This window comes from Salvelinus sp. IW2-2015, linkage group LG36 (assembly GCF_002910315.2).
Source record: "Salvelinus sp. IW2-2015 linkage group LG36, ASM291031v2, whole genome shotgun sequence".
Lineage (NCBI taxonomy): Eukaryota > Metazoa > Chordata > Actinopteri > Salmoniformes > Salmonidae > Salvelinus > Salvelinus sp. IW2-2015.
The window spans coordinates 25619282-25636303 of NC_036875.1; the positions used below are offsets into that span (position 1 = coordinate 25619282).

Genomic DNA, 17022 nt, shown 5'->3' on the forward strand with positions numbered 1-17022 from the left:
TTGGAAGGGACGGAAAGCTCTGAGCACACGAACCGCCCTTGCTGTCTCTCCTGCCGGTTCTCCTCTCTCCACTGGGATTCTCTGCCTCTAACCCTATTACAGGGCTGAGTCACTGGCTTACTGGTGCTCTTCCATGCCGTCCCTATTAGGGATACGTCACTGATGGGTTGAGTCACTGACGTGACTTTCTGTCTGGGTTGGCGCCCCCTTGGTGTGCCGTGCGGAATCTTTGTGGGCTATACTCGGCCTTGTCTCGATGGTAAGTTGGTGTGAAGAATCCCTCTATGTGTGGAGGCTGTGCTTTGGCAAAGTGGGTGGGGTTATATCCTGCCTATTTGGCCCTGTCCGGGGTATCATCGGATGGGCCACAGTGTATCCTGACCCCTCTGTCTCACTCCAGTATTTATGCTGCAGTATTAGGTTCGGGCTAGGTCAGTCTTATATCTGGAGTACTTCTCCTGTCTTATCCGGTGTCCTGTGTGAATTTAAGTATGCTCTCTCTAATTCTCTCTCCTCTCTCTCTCTCTCGGAGACCTGAGCCAGACCATGCCTCAGACTACCTGGCATGATGACTCCTTGCTGTCCCATCCACCTGGCCGTGCTGCTGCTCCAGTTTCAAGCTTCTGCCTGCGGCTATGGAACCCGACCTGTCACCGGACGTGCTACCTGTCCCAGACCTGCTTTCAACTCTCTAGAGACAGCAGGTCGGGTAGAATACTCTTAATGATCGGCTATGAAAAGCAACTGACATTTACTCCTGAGGTGCTGACTCTGCTGCACCCTCGACAACTACGTGATTATATTATTTGACCATGCTGGTCATTATAAACATTTGAACATCTTGGCCATGTCTGTTATAATCTCCACCCGGCACAGCCAGAAGAGGACTGGCCACCCCTCTAGCCTGTCCCTCTAGGTTTCTTCCTAGGTTTGCCTTCTAGGAGTTTTTCTAGCCACCGTGCTTCTACACCTGCATTGCTTGCTGTTTGGGGTTTAGGCTGAGTTTCTGTAAGCACTTTGAGATATCAGCTGATGTAAAAGGCTATATAAATACATTTTATTAATTTTATTTAAAACACAAAAGGGGCATTATTTGCATATTTTATGTCTTGTGAACGCTGGCTGAATTCTGACAAAGAGTATGTCTTTATCTCAGCATGTCCTAAGATTCTCCCTTCTCCCTGTTTTTGTTTGCTTGGAAATGTTGATAGTGGAGTCTGTAGCAATCCTTAGCTGCTGGCTGCTCATTCCCGCCTGGGGGTCTGCCGCACTGTTGTTGTCACTCTGGCCTTGGCCTAACACACCTGAAACCAATAATGAATGTTTCCCTAAGATCCTAAAGCTGAGGGGTGTTTGGTTGGGCGCTGCAGGCAATGGACCCCTAGAGGCAAACGGGAGACCCAGCTATATTGTGGCAAGTAAAAAAGGTCTACAGTACTATTAGGCCTATGATAGGAATTACACTGAACAAAAATATAGTTCTGCATCAATCACTTAAACATATTTAATACGATCTCTACTTAGCTTGATGACTGTGGCATTTTGCTTACTTTTGTTGTTCTAAATAGAGATGGCTAGAAGGCAATGGTCATATTAGATGTGTATTAAATGTCATGTTTTGTCATTGATCATCATGTCTTGTCCCTGTGCTTCCCTCTGCTGGTCTTATTAGGTTCTTTCCCTCTTTCTATCCCTCTCTCTCCCCCCTCTCTCTCGGTTGTGAGCAGGTGTCTATGTCAGCTACGGCCTGTGCCTTCCTGAAGCGACCTGCAGTCTGTGGTCGCGTCTCCAGTCGTTCCTCTCTACTGACGAGAGGATTTCAGTTTCCTGTTTTGGATTTACCTAGGATATTATCCAGGAGTATCATTGTTTGTTTAAGACTGGAATAAAGACTCTGTTTCTATTAAGTCGCTTTTGGGTCCTCATTCACCAGCATAACAATAAATGCAGGAAATGAGCTCTAGATGCTCCCAAAAATGGGAGGACCCCCAGACCTCCCCACCAAGTTGTCCCCTCCCGTGTTGATGTTTTTTTTAATGATTATAGATTATTTAATCTAATGTCCATGTTTTTACCTGGCGTGTGTGATTCTACAACTTGTTGGATGCATTTGCTATTTGTTTTGGTTGTGTTTCAGATTATGTTGTGCCCTATAGAAATGAATGGTAAATAATGTATTGTGTCATTTTGTAGTCACTTTTATTCTAAATAAGAATATATGTTTCTAAACACTTCTATATTAATGTGAATGCTACCATGATTACGGATAGCCCTCAATGAATCGTGAATATTGATGAGTGAGAAAGTTAGACGCACAAATATCACACCCCCAAGACATGCAAACCTCTCACCATTACAATAACAGGGTAATTTCACATTTTTGGGGTGGTATGATGTTTATGCCTCTGTAATTATCAGATATATACTGTATATATTATCTTTACAAAAATTGTCATGATCTTCTTATTTCATCTCTTCAGTTTGTGTTGGAAAGAGAAAGGTTAATACTGAAGAGAAAAAAATGTCCAATCAGAATCTTTTTCTGTGGTCTCTGGGTAGAAAAAAATGTAGCTCAGCCAACATTTGGCTTTAAGAAGCTGTACAGAAGGCCTCTGCCATTCAGCTGTATTAGAGCAGAATTTTGGAGTGTCAGTGGAATGAACCTATCACATTTTGACTTGCAATAGGTGGTGACAAGTGATGACATGTCACTCATTAAAGCACAAGAGAAAATAAGTGGTGCAAGCAATAGTTTTCCCATACTAAAGCTAGTAACGTTTTTATTTAACCTTTATTTTTATCAGGGAGTAATACTGAGACCAAGGTCTCTTTTACAGATGAGCCCTGAATTACATGAATTACAGAAAATACGCAAAACGCAGGCAGAAAGAAAAACATGGTCATAAAAAACAAACAGATTCATCAGTAGTAAGGTCCTCAAATCATCTTTCTGAATTGCCCTGAGTGCACCAAAACATACATTTAAAAACATTTTGAAGATTGTTGCACAAATAAAGTGCAAGAAACCTAAAAGCTGATTTATCTAATTCAGTAGAGATCAAAGGAATTTCCAGAGTTAGCCATCCATGTGGTACTTGTATGTCTAAAGTTTAGTAAAAATGTTAGGTACAGGGGGAATTTTTGTAAAAGGGCTTTATAAATTTAAACAGCAATGTATCAACCTACTTGACATCAAAGAGGGCCAACCAACTTTCTGATAGAGAATGCAGTGATGAGTACTAAAATTGTCGCCCGTAATAAAAACTGCATCTAACGGCTTTAATAAAGTGGCAGCTGTGTTCAAATAGATGGTGTCGCCATTGTCTAGGACCGATAGGAACGTCGCCTAAATAATCTGTTTTCTACTATTTAGCAAGAGGCCAGACCTATTTCTATAGAAGAAGCCTATTTTTATTCCCAGCTTCTTAACTCATCAATATGCTTTTTGAAAGACACCTTTTCATCTATCCAGATGCCCAGATATTTGAAAGCAGGGACGCAATCAATATGGACACCATCCAAAGTACACTACCGTTCAAAAGTTTGGGGTCACTTAGAAATGTCCTTGTTTTTCAAAGAAAAGCACATTTCTTTGTCCATTAAAATAACAAGATTGATCAGAAATGCAGTGTAGACATTGTAAATAACTATTGTAGCTGGAAACAGCAGATTTTTTTATGGAATATCTACATAGGCGTACTGAGGTCCATTATCAGCAACCATCACTCCTGTGTTCCAATGGCACATTGTGTTAGCTAATCAAAGTTTATCATTTTAAAAGCCTAATTGATCATTAGAAAACCCTTGTGTAATTATGTTAGCACAGCTGAAAACTGTTCTGATTATAGAAGCAATAAAACTGGCCTTCTTTAGACTAGTTGAGTATCTGGAGCATCAGCATTTTGTGGGTTCGATTACAGGCTCAAAATGGCCAGAAACAAAGACCTTTCTTCTGAAACTCTTTAGTATATTTTTGTTCTGAGAAATGAAGGCTATTCCATGCGAGAAATTGCCAAGAAACTGAAGATCTCGTACAATGCTGTATACTACAATGCTGTATACCTTTCTAAAATTATCCGCAAACATTGTTGCAACCCCTATTACCAGTCTGTTCAACCTCTCTTTCGTATCGTCCGAGATCCCTAAAGATTGGAAAGCTGCCGCGGTCATCCCCCTCTTCAAAGGGGGTGACACTCTAGACCCAAACTGTTATAGACCTATATCCATCCTGCCCTGCCTTTTCTAAAGTCTTCAAAAGCCAAGTTAATAAATAGATCACTGACCATTTCGAATCCCACCGTACCTTCTCCGCTGTGCAATCCGGTTTCCGAGCTGGTCATGGGTGCACCTCAGCCACGCTCAAGGTACTAAACAATATCATAACTGCCATTGATAAAAGACAGTACTGTGCAGCCGTCTTCATCGACCTGGCCAAGGCTTTCGACTCTGTCAATCACCGTATTCTTATCGACAGACTCAATAGCCTTGGTTTCTCAAATGACTGCCTCGCCTGGTTCACCAACTACTTCGCAGACAGAGTTCAGTGTGTCAAGTGTGCAGTGTGCCTGTTGTCCGGACCTCTGGCAGTCTCTATGGGGGTACCACAGGGTTCAATTCTCGGGCTGACTCTTTTCTCTGTATATATCAACAATGTCGCTCTTGCTGCGGGTGAATCCCTGATCCACCTCTACGCAGATGACACCATTCTGTATACATCTGGCCCTTCTTTGGACACTGTGTTAACTAACCTCCAAACGAGCTTTAACTTCTTAGCGCTAGGGGTAAGATTTTTTTATTTTTTTTAAATAACGTGCCCAGCGTAAATGGACATTTTCTCTGGCCCAGATCGTAGAATATGCATATAATTTACAGATTATGATAGAAAACACTCCAAAGTTTACAAAACTGTCAAAATATTGTCTGTGAGTATAACAATACTTATTCTGCAAGCAAAACCCTGAGAAAATGTAACCCGGAAGTGATATATATATTTTTTTAACTGTGTTTCCTGGCCCGTCTAACCTCCATTTAAAGGGGTATCAAACAGATTCATTTTCCAATGGCTTCCTCAGGCTGTGACCAGGCTTTAGACATAGTTTCAGGCTTTTATTTTGAAAAATGAGCAAGTTTTTTCAAAAGTAGTCAGGTGTCCTCTGAATATTTCCTGCGCGCGAGAGAGGGACACCCCATTTTCCTTTTGTCTCTTAATGAATAGGTTATGGTCCGGGTCAAATATTATCGATTTTGTTTGTTAAAAACAACCTGAGGATTGATTATAAAAAACATTTGACATGTTTCTACGACCATTACGGATACTTTTTGGAATTTGTCGAACGGAACACAGCTTTGGTTTTCTCAACATAATGCGCAACCCAAATCGCGTTTTTTTGTGATAAAAGTAATATTTATCGAACAAAAATAACATTTGTTGTGTAACTGGGAGTCTCGTGAGTGGAAACATCCGAAGATTATCAAAGGTAAGCGATTAATTTGATTGCTTTTCTGACTTTCGTGACCAAGCTAACCAAGCTAATATAAGGCTAACTGTTGTAGCATTTATTGCTACACTCACAAAGCTTGGATTTCTTTTGCTGTAAAGTATATTTTCAAAATCTGACACGATAGGTGGATTAACAACAAGCTAAGCTGTGTTTTGGTGTATTTCACTTGTGATTGCATGATTATAAATATTTTTTGTAATATTTTTTAATCTGATACGTTTGGGATTTTTCATCTTCCTTTCAGGACCGGAACGAGGCTGTAGTTTTCTCAGCATAACGCGCAACCCAAGTGGCGTTTTTTTTGTGATAAAAGTAATATTTATCGAACAAAAATAACATTTGTTGTGTAACTGGGAGTCTCGTGAGTGCAAACATCCGAAGATTATCTAAGGTAAGCGATTAATTTTATTGCTTTTCTGACTTTCGTGACCATGCTAATTTGGGGCTAACTGTTGTAGCATTGAAAGCTACACTCACAAAAGCTTGGATTGCTTTCGCTGTAAAGCATATTTTCAAAATCTGACACGATAGGTGGATTAACAACAAGCTAAGCTGTGTTTTAGTATATTTCACTTGTGATTGCATGATTATAAATATTTTTTGTAATATTTTTGCATTTGGCGCCCTGCAATTCTAGCGGTGGTTTAGGAAAGTGATCCCGTAAAAGAGATCCGTAGCGCAGAGAAGTTAATGCCATACAACACTCCTTCCGTAGCCTCCAACTGCTCTTAAACGCTAGTAAAACCAAATGCATGCTTTTCAACCGTTCGCTGCCCGCACCCGCCCGCCCGACTAGCATCACTACTCTGGACGGTTCTGACCTAGAATATGTGGACAACTACAAATACCTAGGTGCCTGGCTAGACTGTAAACTCTCCTTCCAGACTCATATCAAACATCTCCAATCCAAAATCAAATCCAGAATCGGCTTTCTATTCCGCAACAAAGCCTCCTTCACTCACGCCGCCAAACATACCCTCGTAAAACTGACACTGGCGATGTCATCTACAAAATAGCTTCCAATACTCTACTCAGCAAACTGGATGCAGTCTATCACAGTGCCATCTGTTTTGTTACCAAAGCCCCTTATAACACCCACCACTGCGACCTGTATGCTCTAGTCAGCTGGGCCTCGCTACATATTCGTCGCCAGACCCACTGGCTCCAGGTCATCTATAAGTCTATGCTAGGTAAAGCTCCGCCTTATCTCAGCTCACTGGTCACGATAACACCACTCACCCGTAGCACGCGCTCCAGCAGGTATATCTCACTGGTCATCCCCAAAGCCAACACCTCCTTTGGACGCCTTTCCTTCCAGTTCTCTGCTGCCAGTGACTGGAACGAATTGCAAAAATTGCTGAAACTGGAGACTTACATTTCCCTCACTAACTTTAAACATCTACTATCTGAGCAGCTAACCGATCGCTGCAGCTGTACATGGTCCATCTGTAAATAGCCCACCCAATCTACCTACCTCATCCCCATATTGTTTATATTTACTTTTCTGCTCTTTTGCACACCAGTTTCACTACTTGCACATCATCATCTGCTCATCATCATCTGATCATCTATCACTCCAGTGTTAATTCTGCTAAATTGTAATTACTTTGCTACTATGGCCTATTTATTGCCTTACCTCCTCACACCATTTGCACGCACTGTATATAGACTTTCTTTTTTTCTATTGTGTTATTGACTGTACGCTTGTTTATTCCATGTGTAACTCTGTGCTGTTGTTTGTGTCGCACTGCTTTGCTTTAATCCTCGACCAGGTCTCACCAGCTCTGTTAGCCAATTAGTTCTTGTTCTCAACTACTTACTCCTGGTTAAATAAAAGGTGAAATAAATAAAAAAAACTGCTCCCTTCACAGAACAGCGCAACTGGATCTAACCAGAATATAAAAAGAGGAGTGGGAGCCCCGGTGCACAACTGAGCAAGTGGACAAGTACATTAGTGTCTAGTTTGACAAACAGCGCCTCACAAGTCCTCAACTGGCAGCTCCATATAATAGTACCCGCAGCTCATTAAATAGTACCCGCCAAAACACCCGTCTCAACGTCAACAGTGAAGAGGCGACTCCAGGATCCTGGCAAAATAGCTATTTTGCTATTTGCCTCATGACTCCTGCATACTTGTTGTGACTACAAACTTTCTTTACCCAACCATGGGACGGACTATGTTGTTCCCAAACTCGGGACTCTGACTCTATTGGTTACACTGACTTTTGGCCTCCCATCCTATTCTAATGAAGGTGAACACTCAAATACAAAAACAACAAATGTGAAAAAACGAAACAGTACTGTCTGGTGCAGACACACAAAGACAGAAAACAACCACCCACAAAACCCAACACAAAACAGGCTACCTAAATATGGTTCCCAATCAGAGACAATGACTAACACCTGCCTCTGATTGAGAACCATATCAGGCCAAACACAGAAATAGAAAAACATAGATAAACAAACATAGACTGCCCACCCCAACTCACGCCCTGACCATACTGAATAAAGACAAAAACAAAGGAAATAAAGGTCAGAACGTGACAAGGTCATGAGGGAGGTGACGGATAATTGGTCAGAGAACCCCTTTACTGCATCCCCGGTTTCATTCATGAATCTCTGTTGATTATAATAGATTAATTAATCCAATCCACATTTTTATTTATTGTCAACCACCAAAAGAACGTAGTGGTAAAGCACCTATTTGATTCATAGCTTTGTATTCATCTGGAACTTCCCTGGGGATGCCAATAGCATCCATCTAAACAAGGCTACTCCCATCCTGGTCAAACCTTCTCCTGTGCCTACTTTAGCCTCCTATAACTGGCCTCTGATGACTAACTCGAACTGGTTTGACCAATAACCCCGGGGCGCAAGTTCCTAACCACCCTTTTGGTAGTTTCTGTCGTATGCGTCCTTTGCTGGTACAAGCCCACCATACATCAGTTTTATAGGGTGCTGTGAGGTTAAGAATTTTCTCCTGTACTTCCAAACCTAAGTCAGTCACATTAACTATTGCCTTACAGCCATTAAAATCACCTAAGTTCTCGATGCCCTTCTTGTATCTATAACACTGGTACTCATCAGGAGTTAAAGTGAACCGAGGTGGGTTGGCCAAGTACTTCAATCTGGCCAACCCAATCCCTGTAAAGTTATTTGCTTTCCTAGGGAATTGTTTAATGTTTACCTTAAATCCTACATCTTGACATTCTTTGACTCCTATTCTGTAAGTTACTCGTCCTTGATGGTCAGTATATTGTATAGTTTATCTCTTACTTCTTCTCAATGACAACAGCGTCATATAATTAGTACCGGAAGGTGGTGGATCTGGATGTATCAGGAAGATTACCAAGACTATGATGCAGCTCAGAGTCCCTAATATTCCGAAAAACCGCCAACCCTCTCCTGCCCTTAGTCGGTCTGCTAGGTACCACCCTAATACTCACACTTCAAGGAGCACCCACAGTGATGAACGGTCGGGATTGGGATCTTCTTTAAGGAGGTAACCCCCGGACCCTGTTGGTACTCGGTTCTTCTCCTAACTCTGTGTGTGATCAGCAGTGCTTATATGTGTACATACCTCTTTGCAGTGGGTAACGTGGACCCAAGTGACTATCTCAGCTATTCTAATGGCAAAGGCGGTGGTTTAACAGAACCTAGTATGGGCCTTCCCAACGGGGATGCTTCCAGTAAGACGCACTCCGGTAAGACGAGGGGGAGCGGTCTGTGCATATTTGCAAACAACAGCTGGTGCACGAAATCTAAGGAAGTCCCTAGATTTTGCTTGCCTGAAGTAGAGTATATTGTGATAAATTGCAGGCCACACTACTTGCCTAGAGAGGTTTCTGCTATACTTTTCATGGCTGTTTATTTACCACCACAGACAGATGCTGGCACTAAGACCGCACTCAGTCAGCTGTATAAGGAAATAGGCAAACAGGAAACCACTGGCGCTCCGAGTGGCCGGAGTCTTTAATGCATGGAAACTTAAATCAGTTCTTCCTCATTTCTAGCAACATGTTAAATGTGCAACCAGAGGGAAAGAAATTCTAGATCACCTGTACTCCACACACAGAGTCGCGTACAAAGCTCTCCCTCACCCTCCATTTGGTAAATCCGACCACAACTCTATCCTCCTGATTCCTGCTTACAAGCAAAAATTAAAGCAGGAAGCACCAGTGACTCGGTCTATAAAAAAGTGGTCAGATGAAGCAGATGCTAAACTACAGGACTGTTTTGCTATCACAGACTGGAACATGTTACGGGATTCTTCCGATGGCATTGAGGAGTACACCACATTAGTCACTAGCTTTATCAATAAGTGCATCGAGGACGTCGTCCCCACAGTGACTGTACGTACATACCCCAACCAGAAGGCATGGATTACAGGCAACATTCTCACTGAGCTAAAGGGTAGAGCTGCCGCTTTCAAGGTGCAGGACTCTAACCTGGTAGCTTATAAGAAATCCTGCTATGCCCTGCAATGAACCATCAAACGTCAATACAGGGCTAAGATTGAATCATACTACACCGGCTCCAACGCTCGTCTTATGTGGCAGGGCTTGCAAACTATTACAGACTACAAAGGGAAGCACAGCCACGAGCTGCCCAGTGGTGCGAGCCTACCAGACAAGCTAAATCACTTCGAGGCAAGCAACACTGAGGCATACATGAGAGCATCAGCTGTTCCAGACGACTGTGTGATCACGCTCTCCGTAGCCGACGTGAGTAAGATCTTTAAACAGGTCAACATTCACAAGGCTGCGGGGCAACTAAAGTTGCTTTGAAAAAGTAGTTCACTACTTTGTGAAAAATTATCATATCTAAATCTGAAATGTCATAGACTACAAATTGCAAGACAGATCACTCTGGAGTCAGATGTGTAATTTAGCCTATTAAACACAAAAACTGTTTCAAGTAAGAATTAGGCAGGTCTGATGCCAAAAAAGGAAATCTTGCCTACTTTACCCATATTTTCTGTTCTTTAAAAAAAATAAGTAATGTATAGTTCCAATAGTTAGCTACACCACTACATGGTGTACACTACCAATAATTACATTTTGTTCAACTACCACCAAGCTACAGCAAAATGTAATTAAATTACTAGTTGAACTGCATGTAGTTCTTTACCCCATTACTGTATGCTATATACATTTTTATTTGTAGGTGTCTAATGCCAATGTTGAGGCACACCTGTTAAAAAATGCATTCCAGGTGACTACCTCATGAAGCTGGTTGAGAGAATGCCAAGAGTGTGGAAAGCTGTCATCAACGCAAAGGATGGCTACTTTGAAGAATCTCAAATATAAAATGTACTTTGATTTGTTTAACACTTTTTTGTTTACGACATGATTCCTGTCACTTATGCCTGGAGCCGGCACTGTATATGGCAATAAAGTTCCCTTGTGTGTAACTCGATTCCCTCATTCCCATCTTACTGGAGGAGGTGCTGGTGGGTAACAGATCAGACCAAAAGGAGAGTCGTTATTTTTCATATTCAATGGTCAACTGTTACAATTACTAAACTTCTCATCCTGTGCCCTCCTAGTTGTCTAGTTCAGATGATGATAATTGTGATATTCAAAACTAGCTATTGTATTTAGTATTAATGTGATCCAGACTCTTCTTTTGATTGGGCTTGATTCATGCTTGCATGGTGGAGATACTCAATAGTTTATCAGCTGGGAGGGAGGGAGAGAGAGAGAGACATATTTCCCTCAGATTGTCACGGTTGTCGTAAGAACGGGACCAAGGCGCAGCGGATATTGAGTTCCACATATTTTTTCCAAAGTGAAACTTAAGCAAAAAAAAAAACCGAATAAATCAAATAAACGAACAACGGACCGTGATTACGTAGTGCACATGCACAAACACAAAATAATATCCCACAAACACAGGTGGGAAAAATAGCTACTTAAATATGATCCCCAATTAGAGACAACGATTACCAGCTGCCTCTAATTGGGAATCATACAAAACACCAACATAGAAAAAATAAACTAGAACACAACATAGAAATAATAAACTAGAATACCCCCTAGTCACGCCCTGACCTACTACAACATAGAGACACAATGGCTCTCTATGGTCAGGGCATGACACAGATTACACAGACCCACAAAGAATTCGAAAACAAATCCAATGTTTATGAACTCCCATAGCTATTGAGTGAAATACCACAGTGTGCAATCACAGCAGCAAGATGTGTGACCTGTTGCCACAAGAAAAGGGCAACCACTGAAGAACAAACACCATTGTAAATACAACCAATATTTATTTATTTTCCCTTTTTGTACTTTAACTATTTGTACATCATTACAACACTGCATATAGACATAATATGACATTTGAAATAACTGTATTATTTTGGAACTTTTGTAAGTGTAATGTTTACTGTAAAAAAATATGTAACTTTTGTTTATCTATTTCACTTGCTTTGGCAATATAAACATATGTTTCCCATGGAGGGAGGGAGGGAGGGGTCTGGCATCCACTCTCCTCCCACTACACCACCTCAATAAGCCACGGCCACAGGAGCTGTGATGGAAAATTACCCTGTGACCAAAAAGACAGAGTTAGACGTGACTCTTCAGCAGCCCAGGGAAGGATGGCCAGCGCGGTCGGCTGAACAGAGGAACTGTGTGCTCCTTCTGGGATGGAGAACTCCCAAGCCCCTGTCGGCAGACGCACAGCCAGCACCTGTGGTTGGAGAGGTGTCTTTCTGCCTCAGCTGAACAGGCAATCTCTATCTGTGTACGGTAGCGAGATAGCTGTGGAGAAGGAATGTATACGCCAGCTGCAGAGTGGAGTCTGGGTCATCCACCCATTCAGCCCCATAAGGTATTCTTCTCTAACTACTGTTTGTGGTGCCTTGGCATTTTGTCTGTCCTAGAACAACAAGTTAGACCTTGGGTATGTCTTGGCATTTTGTTTGCCTGTCAAAGCACAACACAGCAAAGTTTGCAAAGACAGCAAAGAGCTTAGGTATATGCCAAAGAAAACACTAAAGGGTGTTTCTAACAGTGTTTCTAAGAACTGCGTGTCTGCATGTCTTTAATATGCAAACCCTTTGTTATTGTGTCTTGTAGGAGTTACTACATCATGTGTATGGTTGCCATCACATTCCTGAATTTGATTGGGATCCCCATGGAGATAGCTTTCTTAGACGGGTACAGTGGAGTGGGCTGGGAAGGTTTCAATGTCTTCTCAGACACTTTGTTTCTGATGGATGTGGCTCTGAATTTTCGAATGGGTATCATCTCTGAGGACAGTGAGGTAACGTGGCTCTGACTTTACTGTATTTTCAGACCAGTCCCAATCTGTGATAGTTTTATAATCCCCTTCCACGAGCATGCAATCCCAATTTGCCCTATCTGTATTAGTTTCAATACACAGAAGGGGCCAGATTAACTGAACCCCTGGCGCATGTGCTAAGCCTGCAGCTGTTATTTGCAAGAGGGAATTTTCCAAATTTGGAAGATAAAGATTCTGAGAAGTAGATTAATTTACAGATAACTATTTATAGATTAGGTTTCCTTTTATCTTAAATTCTCTCAAGAAAATAACAGGCACAAACTTTACTTAGGACCAAGATGCTTAGTAGGAGTGCACCGATGATGAAACATAATGAAACATGGCTGTTGATCATTGTTATTTGATAAAAAGGAAATGGGCAAATAAGGGGGCTGATCAAGAACCAGTTAGTGCATTATGCTGTTTCAGTTTCAGGCCAAGTTGGTTTAAAATATTAATGTGAAAGTTTGGCCAATTGACGACCCTGTCAAGTTTATATTAATGCACTTCTCTATTAATAGCTTCTGATGTACATTCTGGATGGCATCACTGTCTCCTTTCATTTTGGCCAGAATCCCAAAACATTTAGCTTCCGTTGAATGGTTGAATGATTAATTTGTCTGAAGCATGCTGCCAATCATTAATATCAATCACCTGAACATCTACTATCTGTTATTCAATTCCACAGGTGGCTATCCTGGATATCAAAAAGATCAGTGTGATTTACCTAAAGAGTTGGTTCATACCAGATGTGATTGCAGCATTCCCAATTGGCTACATATTATTAATTGCGGTAATGATAAATTACTCCAACTGTTCCAGCATCACGCTGTTATACAGTAGTTCCAGTCTAATGTAAGATCATGGAATTAAAATATGTATTTGTATTTGTGTATTTTTATTGTCCCAGGAGTTACAATCCCACAGTGACACCTCCACCTCAGGTTCCAAAGCCAGTAGAATGGTCCGGATTCTCATGTTTGTCCGAATCATCAGCCTCGTCAGGCTCCTCAGAGTCTCCAGGCTTGTCCGCTTCTTCAATGAAGTTGAGAAGGTAAGTTCTGATATGTATGCTGCACATCCCCACAAAGTCAAACCTTGTACTACAAATACATTTGGCCAAGAAGCAATACAAACATGTACAGGGGTAGTGCTTTTGATTGGCATACACATACACATCTAGATTATCTTTGCAGTCCAAGCAATATTTTTAGTGGCATCATGTTTAATAATTTTCCTTTGTTTCTTTCTCGATAGGTCTCAAATGCCAACTTGGAGTATGTTCAGCTGTTCTTCCGCATACTGTCTTTGTTTATGATGATGTTCCTGCTGTGCCACTGGAACGGCTGTATCCAGTACTTTGTCCCGATGCTGGAGGAGTTCCCATCAGACTGCTGGGTCAGACGAGAGAAACTGATGGTAAGCCCCACATCTACTGAAATGTAGGTCTCAGCTGCATTGAAAGGGTTAATTCACCCTATATAAACAATGTGGTATTTTCCAGAATGCCACGGTTGGTGAGAAGTATTCCTTTGGAGTGTTTCGGGCTCTCTCTCATATGATTCAAATATCCTATGGCTCCACAGAGTCACCAACAAGTAAGGACTGTTCATAATCTGATGATATTCTGTTCTCACAATAGATTGTCTTTCATACGTACTCATATATTAGACTGATGCTACTCCAAGACTGGAGTGTGTGGAGTTTAATAGCCAAGTATTACACTGTATTTGTGTGTACTGGGTTTTCTGCTCCCTAGATGAGGTGGAGCTGTGGGTGGTCATGACCAGTATGCTGTCTGGGGCTCTAATGTACACTGTACTGGTGGCCAACGCTGCTGCCATAATAACCAACGTAGACCAAGCAGCAAAGGCCTACAAGAACAAGGTATTCTAAGTGTAATGGAGATTTAATGCCTGTGCTTTAGCTCATAAAGCTAACACAGATGACTCAGGTTCAAACTTGATCACATAAGAAAGGAACTCTATTGATATGTCACTTTTAACTGTAATGGCATGTCATTCAAAGGCCATAATGTCTGATAATCTACAGATGAATCATCTAGACGACTACATGACTTTCTTGAAGCTTCCTAATGATCTTCGGCTTCGCATCAACAAGTACTACGGGGCCCGCTATGGGGGGAGATGGTTTGACGAGAAGAACTTTCTAATTTCAGTCTCCTCAGCTTTGAGAGAGGTACTTCAGTCATATTCTATTCTATTTTATACACCTTCTCTGTATTCACTGTGTCTTTAGGTCCCACTTTACATTAGGCAGTCCTTATATAATAATGTACAAATGTAAAAAAATATATACACTGAACAAAAATATAAACGCAACACGTAAAGTGTTGGTCCCATGTTTCATGAGCTGAAATAAAAGTCTCGGAAATGTTCCATATGCACCAAAAACGTATTTCTCACAAATTTTGTACACAGATTTGTTTACATCTCAATGTTGTGAATAGAGTGCCCCATGGTGGTGGTGGGGTTATGGTATGGGCAAGCATAAGCTACGGACAATGAACACAATTGCATTTTATCAATGGCAATTTGAATGCATCCTGAGGCCCATTGTCATGCCATTCATCCGCCACCATCACTTCATGTTTCAGCATGATAATGCACAGCCCCATATCGCAAGGATCTGTACACAATTCCTGGAAGCTAAAACATTTCCCAGTTCTTCCATGGTCTGCATACTCACCAGACATGTCAACCATTGAGCATGTTTGAGATGCTCTAGATTGCCGCGTACCACGGTGTGTTCCAGTTTCCACCATTATCCAGAAACTTCACGCAGCCATTGAAGAGGAGTAGGACAGCATTCCACAGGCCACAATCAACAGCATGATCAACTCTATGCAAAAGATATGTGTCGCGCTGCATGAGGCAAATGGTGGTCACACCAGATACGGACTGGTTTTCTGAACCACGTCCCTACCTTTTTTTAAGGTATCTGTGATCAACTGATGCATATCTGTGTTCCCATTGAAATCCATTGATTAGGGCCTAATTTATTTATTTCAATTGACTGATTACCTTATATGAACTGTAACTTAGTAAAATCTTGATACATGTTGCGTTTATATTTTTGTTCTGTGAAAGTATAAGTACGTAACTACATGAAGTACATAACTACATTCTACTTACCTGTGATTTCCTTAGGTTATTACAGCTGTGTTTAATAGTGGAATCATCTGTCTGTCTAGTTGTGCAACTTTATTATGAAACAATCTGAAGAAAAGCTTTGTGTGTGTGTTATACAGGAGATTCTGACGGTGATGTGTTCGAGCCTGCTGAACAACGTACCCATGTTCCAGAACCGAGATGTCAACTTCCTGAACACCGTCCTCCTCCAGTTTCAGCACGAGGTCTTCCAGGAGGATGATGTCATCTTCCACCAGAACGCACCCGGCGACCGGATGTTCTTCATCGAGCACGGCCAGGTCCTGGTGGAAACAGACTCCTTCCCGCAGGAGCTGGCTGACGGCGACTACTTTGGAGGTCAGGCTCACATTCGAGTAGCTCATTTCAGCATCAGTCATTCATTTGTTCAGACTATCATTCTATTCAGGCCATCACACAAGAGATTGGGTAATCTTGAAATTCTGATAGTCAAACCTCATCCTTCATCCATTTCTTACATAATTGAAAAAGACCCAACCCCCAACACAAGTTATTCTTATTCTCCTGTTCTATATGGTTGTGCTGATTACATCCCTGGGACTATGCAGGATATGACAACGAACAGTGGGCATATCTGATATGCATTTTAATAAATGCATATTGTGTTCTGTGCCTTACTGGTTTACAGAGACCTGCCTCATGACCAAAGGAAAGCGCTTGGCCACGGTGCGAGCTCTGACCACGTGCCAGCTCTTCTCCCTGTCCTCAGACCGCTTCCAGAGGGTTCTACAGAGCTTCCCTGACATAAGGAGGGACATGGAAAAGTTTGCACAACAGGACAAGGAAGATGTGATACATCTCTAGTGCAGTGCGCCCATTTATGTGACCACTTATGTATAGTGTAGCTCAGACTTGGTACTGTGTAGACTGGTCTAAAATTGTATTATACTTTATGTATAAAGATTTTATGAATATTTATTTGTTCAAATTTAGCAAATCCACATATACATGTTTAGCCGTGCATCATACAACCCATAGTCTGGATTACTAATAGTTATACTCTAGATCTGGGTGGATCCCAAATGCCACACAATATT

At 41.6% G+C, this 17022-nt stretch overlaps 1 protein-coding gene across 2 annotated transcripts; it reads left to right on the forward strand.

Moving 5' to 3' along the window:
• Window positions 1-12054: 12054 nt before the first annotated feature.
• Window positions 12055-17008, forward strand: LOC111959321 (potassium/sodium hyperpolarization-activated cyclic nucleotide-gated channel 1). 2 transcript variants are annotated; one of them, XM_023980822.2, is made up of 10 exons: window positions 12055-12341; window positions 12590-12776; window positions 13483-13587; window positions 13705-13848; window positions 14052-14213; window positions 14299-14392; window positions 14554-14681; window positions 14847-14993; window positions 16066-16303; window positions 16614-17008. In XM_023980822.2, the coding sequence occupies exons 1-10, from the start codon at window positions 12157-12159 to the stop codon at window positions 16787-16789; spliced, it is 1566 nt and encodes a 521-aa protein (XP_023836590.1). In that variant the 5' UTR covers window positions 12055-12156; the 3' UTR covers window positions 16790-17008. The 2 variants fall into 2 exon arrangements, with proteins under 2 accessions (XP_023836590.1, XP_070293719.1); XM_070437618.1 differs by lacking the exon at window positions 13483-13587.
• The last annotated feature ends 14 nt before the right edge of the window (window positions 17009-17022 follow it).

Bases quoted from the DNA above. Each gene is read 5' to 3' on its own strand.
- LOC111959321 (XM_023980822.2), top strand. From the start codon at position 12,157: ATGGAGAACTCCCAAGCCCCTGTCGGCAGACGCACAGCCAGCACCTGT. The intron at 12,777-13,482 runs GTAACGTGGCTC...TCAATTCCACAG, and splicing joins TCATCTCTGAGGACAGTGAG to GTGGCTATCCTGGATATCAA. The intron at 16,304-16,613 runs GTCAGGCTCACA...ACTGGTTTACAG, and splicing joins TGACGGCGACTACTTTGGAG to AGACCTGCCTCATGACCAAA.